Here is an 8,042-nt window from a genome sequence, read left to right on the forward strand (position 1 = left end):
AAAAAAAAAAAAAAAAAAGAGAGAGACCAGGAGTTTATAGGTATCCTTATGGCATGGTTCCATCCAGGATGAGGGAGACAGTTGAGGCAGACAGTAGTACCTCAGTCACTGCCGCTGACTGGGGCTTCAGGTTGAAGAGAGATGGAGAATCACTATCAGTGCATACCAGATGGGGGTTTGACAACATATTTTAAAAATTGGTCATACTGGTGGTCTCCTAACCTTGTGCACATTCTGAGAGCATTGGACACTTGAGCAGGTGTGGTGTGTGAAGTAATCTAGTCAGGCGTTTCTGGACTTGGACTTGACCTTTGCCAGAAGGATGAGTGAGTGAGCCGCTCCTTTGGAGGGTCAGTGTTACTCGTGAAGAGAGAATTCTGTGAGCTGAGACCTTGTTTTCTTTCCCAGCATCGATGGCTCTTGGCATATGTTGGATAGGCTGAACTGTACGGACATCATAGAAACGAAGTGCGACTTCACAGGAGGCGGCCGCTTGGGTTTCCCACACTCCTGCACAGTCTTCCTGCGAGTGCGAGCCAAGCAAGGAAATCGCAATTCCGACTGGGTGAGGCTGGACCCGTTTCAACACTATGAGAATGGTAAGAACTTGGGAAGAAAGCTTTACAGGGGCTAGAGAGACGACTCAGCCATTAAGCTTTTCTGGCCTCCTCAGGCACCTACACCCACACACAGATAAATAAAATAGACACGCTTTTAAAAAGAAACATCACAGTCCCAGGTTTTCTGCGTGTGCTTCTTCAGTGATCAGTACTGAACCCGCCCTAGGCCTTGGTCCTGTCCCTCATCCTAATACACAGAGACAAATGGTAAGGTTGTCAGGGACCACTAACCTCAGACTGATGCTAAAGAATAGGATTTGCCGCACCAGGCTCTGGGGCTCTAAATCTGACCCCATGCTTGGTATTGTAACAAAACCAGCCATGTTTTTGTTTTCTTGTTTTCTTTGCTGTGGTGCTAGGAAGCAAGGACCTGATACTTCCTAGGCAGGTGCTGTACTGCTGAGACCACACACACACACACACTCGAAATTCAAGTATAAGACAACAGATGTAAGCACAATTGTTTCGGACCAGGAAACAACTTCCACGTAGCTCTGCTAGACTCTGGCTCAGAGAGCCTCTCAGCAAAGCCAGTCCTGCACCTGCCAGAGCCCAGTGGGTTCTGTGAGGGCCTTTCCTTCCACTTGGATGCTGGCTCCCCAGTAAACCTCAGGTTCAGAACAGGTGTCTGCATGCAGCTTGTGTAAGTATAAACGTGTGTGTCACACAGTGTACAATGTAGATGTGTACTGTGTTTAATAGACATACACAGTGTATATGGGTGTCTGTATGTCACTCATGTGAGGTCTTTGTGATTCTATTTCAGTTACGGTTGGACCTCCAAAAAACATCTCAGTGACCCCAGGAAGAGGCTCCCTTGTCATACACTTCTCCCCTCCCTTTGATGTGGTCCGGGAGGCAACTTTTCAGTATCTTGTCCACTACTGGGAAAAGACAGGAACCCAACAGGCAAGGACCCTTTTCTTCTTTGTTTATGTTTTTTTTTTTTCTCTTTAGAGTTCCTTTTTTTTTCTTAAGATTTTATGTGTATGAGTACATTGTAGCCATCTTCAGACACACCAGAAGAGGATCCCATTACAGATGGTTGGGAGCCACCATGTGGATGCTGGGAATTGAACTCAGGACCTCTGGAAGAGCAGTTAGTGCTCTTAACCGCTGAGCCATCTCTCCAGTCCCTAGAGTTTCTTACTCAGAAGAAAGGAGAAAGATTGGCCACATGAGATGGAGACTAGGGTGGCCAGTGTATCCTGGAGCTTGGTCCCTGACCTTCCTCTGCCAGAAAGATCTGACTCCTTTGGCGTCTTCCATTCCTGCTGTCTGGTTCCATTCATGGGCTTGGCTGCTTCTGTGCCTACAATGGCTGTATTTGGACCTTGAGGAGGTCTAGGGATCTGTTTCTTTTCAAACAATTTAAATAGTTAAGCCTGGCGGGTGGCAATAGATTTGTGATGTCATTTCAGTTACTGTCACCACGGGAGCAACACCAGGATAAGACCCAGGTGTCCTCCCTCTCCACTTTGATGTCTGGGGCCACTTCTGGTGTGGACTGTGTGACAGTGGTCTGCACTATGTGACATTAGTCTGCAGTGTCATGTAAAGGGTTTGATTGGTTTGCAAGAGGCCACAGAGGACCAGATAGAGATGGTTTGGAGGAGAAAGAGGACAGGCCATCCCAGGAGGAGTACCTCCAAGTAGAGAAAGCTCAGTGCACAGACATGGCAGGTGCTTTGATCAGTCTAAGCTGGGAGACACGTGTGCAAACCAAAGGCTGACACAGCCTGAGGCCGTTGAGTCCAGCCACCTCCTGAGGACACAACTTGCCTATGTCTTTTTAACCATAAAGGAATTAGCACATTTCACGTCAAATCAGAAGCTATTTGAAAACTAAAGTGACATTGCAGGGTGCTTTTTCTTTGTCTAACCCAAGACATAGATGGTTATTTTATTGTCCGTGTTCCTCACATCAGTGTGTGGAGGCCAGGGAGCGACATCAGGTGGCCTCTTCTGTTGCTCTCTGCCTTAGTTTTTTGAGACAGGGTCGCTCCCTCAACCTAGAATTCACCATTCATCCCTACTGGCTGGCCACTAAGCTCCAAGGATCTGCCTGACTCTGCCCCCCAATAATGGAGATAAGAGATGGAACATCAGCATGCCAGACTTTACAGAGGTACAGAGGGAATGAACTCAGCTTCTTGTGATCACACAGTAAACGCTATGCCCACTGAACCATCTCCCCAGCCCATGGCTTTACTTTTACAGGAGAAATTTCTATACTAGAAACTTAAGATTTTTTATGCCTCATGGGTCCTCACAGCCCCTAGGTCTTGTTACCATTTGGTTGTGTTCACTGGATGTGAGGAGTTACTAGAAAAGCTAGACGCTTTGGGACCTGTGTATCTAACCTGTGACTCTGCTTCTGTCTACACAGGTTGAAGGCCCTTTCAAGAGCAACTCCATTGTGCTGGGTAATTTGAAGCCATTCAGAGTATATTGTTTACAAACTGAGGCACAACTGATTTTGAAAAACAAAAATATCCGACGACGTGGGCTTTTGAGCAATGTATCTTGTCACGAAACAACAGCAGATGGTAAGACATACCTTCATTTATCCGTTACCTGCTGCAAAACGGCTTCCCCTGAAACGGTGAGGATGGTGTGCTACAGCGTGGCCAGTGGTTGGGGCAGAGACGGAAGTACTCCCCTGAGGAGAATTCTGCAGCAGCAAGGGCTGTGTAACTATGCTGAGCAGCCTCCACAATGCTCGGGACCAGGATATATGTCAGATTTGTGGTCATCTTGTTTCAGATTTTAAAATATTTGCATATACGGAACAAAGTGTCTTAGGGATGAATCTTAAATCAGAACACAAAATTCCCTTATATTTCATAGACACCGTGCATGTATAGCCTGAAGGAAGTTTTATATAGTATTTTTAGTATGTTGGTATAGAATTTTTTATTGCATTTTTTGCTTAGTGTATGTGTGTGTTTGTATGTATGTGTGTACGTGCACATGCGCATACATGTACATGTGAGTACACTTGAGTGTTGGTCAGAGGACACTCTGGTATTGTGACAGAGCAGAGGATGTTCACACTGCCCTCTGCTGTCACACATGGGTCTCCAGGACAAAATGCAGGCCTGTCAGGCTTAGAGGCAGGCACTGGGGCTTGCACTGTGGCCCAGCAGATGAATTTGGATGTGGAATTTTCCATTTGTGGTATTATGACAGGGCAGTTTTTTATTTCGGAATAGAAATTTTCAGGTTTTACATTTTCAGGTCAAAAATTATTAGTTTAAGTGCATATTAAGGCAAGGACGGGGGAGGGGAAGCCTGTGGGTTTTCCTGGGACAAGAAAACGGCCCAGCAGTGGGAGAGGAAGTGTGGACTGCTGTCTGTGGCTTCCTCACTTCTATGTCATCTTCTTTAGCCTCCACCAGGCTGCAGCAAGTCATCCTGATCCCTGTGGGCATCTTCATATTGCTGCTGGCACTGACAGGAGCCTGCTTCATCCTGTTCCTCAAATACCAAAGCCGGGTGAAATACTGGTTTCAAGCTCCACCAAACATCCCGGAACAAATAAAAGAGGTCAGTGCGCAGATGCGTGAGTGGATGCGTGAGTGGCCCGCTGTGATCCCAGCACCCACATGGTAGGAGAGCAGACACCTCATATTGTCCTCTGCCCTCCATGCATGGGCACATGCCCACACACGTACGTTCATACAGAATAACTAAGTAGTAAAATGACTGTTGGGTTAGGTCAGAGTCTATATAACACGTGGCACTCACAGTGATGGGTTAAAGGTTTCTCAGGTTGACACTGCCAGAGAGTAACAGTTCTGGGTGGCCCTTGAGGTTTCACTGGGTTCATCCTGACACTGCCAGAGAGTAACAGTCCTGGGTGGCCCTTGAGGTTTCACTGGGTTCATCCTGCCTCTTGGGTACAGCCCTCAGAGGAACTGAGTCTGGGTTACCACAGTTGTTTCTCTGGGGCAGACATCTAAGGTTTTGTGTTCTTCCTTGGGAAAGTGTGAAGAACTACCAGAGGCTGCTGATGTTACGTGAGAGAAGAGAGCAGTTTCGCTTCTGTGTCTGGGGTTTCACGCTGCGTGCACGTGACTTCTGTTCCTCTTTCTGTGGGCCGATAGTACTTCTAAGAGCTGCAGGCAGAGCCTTGGAATTCTGAGGAGTTTATAGCCAAGGGCGAAAGGGAGAGAAAGTTCAGGGCTGTGAGAGCCCCCTTCACTGTGAGGACTCTAGCCCCACCCAGATTTGTCCAGGGTTGTGTGCAGATGGAAGGAGGGGCTAGAACTTGGGGATGTTCCTTGCTTTATTCTGCCATAGCTGAATGAAAACTGAAGACTACTTTTATTGGGCAGGGTGTGTGGGGGCGTGTGTGTGTGTGTGTGTGTGTGTGTGTGTGTGTGTGTGTGTGTTTGAACGCGCGCGCGTGCGTGCGGCCACACAGGTCAGAAGACAACTCTAGTGAATCAGTTCTCTCCTTTTATCATACAAGTCTTGGGAACTAAGCTCAGTTGGTCAGGCTTGGCGGCAAGTGCCCTATCCAAAATGTTGTTAGATTTCTTAAGTATTTTAAGGTTCATAACCCAGTAAGTGTACACCAAGGACAGTGGGGCTCCCGCCTTTTCTGAGTTCTGCCCTTCACAGCTTTCATCAGATGAACAGGGGATGGATGGAGCCTGGGCCCTTGCACTTTCTAGACAAGCATTCTTGCTCTGAGCTACAACTAGGCCTGTGCCATTACAGAGATAAGGGCAAAGAGGCAGGAAATCATGTGCTGGACATCACAGCTGAGCATGTGTTGGCAGCAGGGTCCAGGTCCTTTACCATGGTCCAGGCCTGGGTGTGACCCCCAGGATCACAACAGTAACAATAACGATTGGTGATGGTGGTGGTGGCATTACTTCATTGATGGACAAAGTTATAACTGATTATAATATGGCTACAGCAACTACAAGTAGAGACCTTGGGTATGGCTGTTTGTAACTGGCTGGTCTTCTACCCTTTTCTAGTATTTAAAGGACCCAGATCAATTCATCTTGGAGACCTTGGACAAGGACAATTCACCAAAGGATGATTCCTGGGACTCCGTGTCAATCATTTCTTCTCCAGAAAAGGAGCAAGATGATGTGCTCCAAACACCATGAACCAGGCTACGGTCTCTGTTTGACCAGGAGGACAGTGATCAAGGCAACTGCAAGAGACCCCCAGTGCCCTGGGGACATCTGCCTCCAGGAGGCCCCAGGGCCTGAGGAAGATGGTGTATTGTTTATTCTTTATGAGTTTTCTGTATCCTACAAGGATCTAAAAGGATTCCACAGAAAGATATCTCAGGAAAAAAAAAACACTTTCTCTTAAAACACTAAAAAGACAGTTACTCATTACTGGCAACGTGGCTGTAAGCCTATAAGGCACCGTGGCTGTTAGCCTATGAAGCTTTCTTCAGTGTTAGCTACCCCGGCTATCAGAAGACTGGCTCCTTGCCTTCACTCTGGAAAATGAGTTGTCCCAGCCATCCGTGCCTGTCACAAAAAGGGGCCCTTAGTGTCCCCTTCATGACCAGTGTGATGGCTTAAATGTGACACCCCTGGGCTCAGTGCTTGCCTAGCAGGTACAAGCCCCGCCCCAGCACCTCATGCACAATGAAGTGACTAATCTTGTAAATACTGTCCTGATAATTTAAGTCTTTTTTTTTAAATCTAGAAATAAAAGATTGTATATTAAACTTTTTTTAAAAGTCTATCTGCCGAGTGGTGGTGGTGCACACCTTTACTCCTGACATTGGAAGCCAGAGGCAGGAGGTTCTCTGTGAGTTCGAGGCCAGCCTGGTCTAGAGTGAGTTCCAGGACAGCCAAGGCTACACAGACAAACCCTGTCTCAAAAACAAAACAAAAAAAGTATATGTGTTTCCCTTTCCTATTTTGCCTTTTTTTTTTCTATAAAGTATTGACTTGTGGAAAAGTCTTAGCCAGGCCATGGTGACACAAGCCTTTATCCCAGCACTTGAAAAGCAGAGACCAGTAGATTTCTGTGAGTTTGAGGCCAGCCTGATCTACAGTGAGTTCCAGGACAGCCAGGGCTATGTAGAGAGATCCTGTCTCTCTAAATAAATAAATAATTTAAAAATATTTGTATCTAAACTTGTATTTTCTTAAGTTACATTTAGTAAAGCTGATGAGTCCTCAGGAGACTTCAACAAGAAATTCCTACTGTCTCATGCCTTAGGTCTTCAAAGCCATGGGGACACCACAGCTCACAAATGAGTCACACCGTTTGACCCAGTATCGGGGCGGAGCACAAACCATGTTACCCAGGAACACACTTGAGCTGATTGCCACTCTTGCCCGGCTTCCCAAAGGCACCTTTTAAACCCTTTGGCACAATTTAATGCTTAGGAAAGGATGTCCAGGTCATTCCTCCATTACACACAGTGGCGCACACAGCCTTGTCCTGACAGTGGGAGGAGATTCGGGCTTGTTGGCATAGCCACCACTTCCTCTGTTGGGCCCTGTGCCGCTAGTGGGAAACGCTAGTTAGCCTCTCTAGACATTGCGTATCCCCCATCTTGGTGGGAAGAGGTTGAGGGCATTAAGGTTTAAAAGGACAGGGCTGGACCTCCGACTCAGGAGTGAGAGTGCCCAGGGCTTTAAGTTCCATTCCTGGCACTGCAAAAAAGAAAAAGGTAAAGGAGGCACCCCCACTCCAGTCCCTCCATCTGGGGGAGAGGTTGTTCCAAGTGTAGTCAAGCTAACAACCAAGAGTAGCCATCACAGACTGTTTTGAGGGTGAGATTGGTCTGTTGTCCTCTGGCTGTGATTGAGCCCCAAAGGGCAGCCAAATAGCCTGAAGGTGGCCAGAATGCCAGTGGGGAACATGGAGCCCAAGCTCAGAGCAAACACTTCCTAGAAGTGCGAGACTGGGTAGGCTATCCAAGTTTATTCTCTGAGTGAGGGGCTAACCTGGACGAATCTACTGAGAATTCAAACTGCTACAAATGAGCATATTTGTTGTAGTTAGTTTTTGAGACAGAGTCTTCCCAGGTAGCTCTGGCTGGCAGTATGGACAAAGATGGCTTCAACATCACAGGGCATGTGCCACCATGCCCAGGAGAAACAGGAAAGCAGTTTTACAACCCTCTTCATCATCGTAAAGGTCGTTATTGACAATGATGGTAAGCCAATCTGAAGTTCTTTTTATTTATGGCCTAAGTGGGCCTGTGCCTCTAAAGGTCTCTCTGTGCCCAAGCACAGGAGGATACAGAATTTTTAAAGGCAAAAGCACAAAGACTATACATCTAAGATGACAGCCAGAGTGACCTTGAAACAGTCATTCCTGGCAAAACAGTAATTATTTGTGGAGAGCTGCGGTGGGCTGCCACGGACCGGGATTTCTCGCGGGGTCCCTGTTCTGCGGGACACGGGATTCTGGCCAGGTGGGCAC

General features: G+C 47.2%; 1 protein-coding gene across 3 annotated transcripts in view; it reads left to right on the forward strand.

Annotated features, from left to right (window-relative positions):
- The window catches only part of Ifngr2 (interferon gamma receptor 2), an 18,603-nt gene extending 12,259 nt beyond the window's left edge, over nucleotides 1–6,344 (forward strand). For all 3 annotated transcript variants that reach the window (XM_031364393.1, XM_031364390.1, XM_031364392.1), the window contains 5 exons: nucleotides 409–599; nucleotides 1,387–1,529; nucleotides 3,010–3,169; nucleotides 4,012–4,169; nucleotides 5,615–6,344. In XM_031364393.1, coding sequence (XP_031220253.1) covers nucleotides 409–599; nucleotides 1,387–1,529; nucleotides 3,010–3,169; nucleotides 4,012–4,169; nucleotides 5,615–5,749 — 787 coding nt within the window. In that variant the 3' untranslated portion in view covers nucleotides 5,750–6,344. The remainder of the gene's footprint in view (nucleotides 1–408; nucleotides 600–1,386; nucleotides 1,530–3,009; nucleotides 3,170–4,011; nucleotides 4,170–5,614) is intronic.
- Nucleotides 6,345–8,042: the final 1,698 nt, after the last annotated feature.

Source organism: Mastomys coucha, unplaced genomic scaffold (genome assembly GCF_008632895.1).
Source record: "Mastomys coucha isolate ucsf_1 unplaced genomic scaffold, UCSF_Mcou_1 pScaffold12, whole genome shotgun sequence".
In the NCBI taxonomy this organism is placed as follows: Eukaryota; Metazoa; Chordata; class Mammalia; order Rodentia; family Muridae; genus Mastomys; species Mastomys coucha.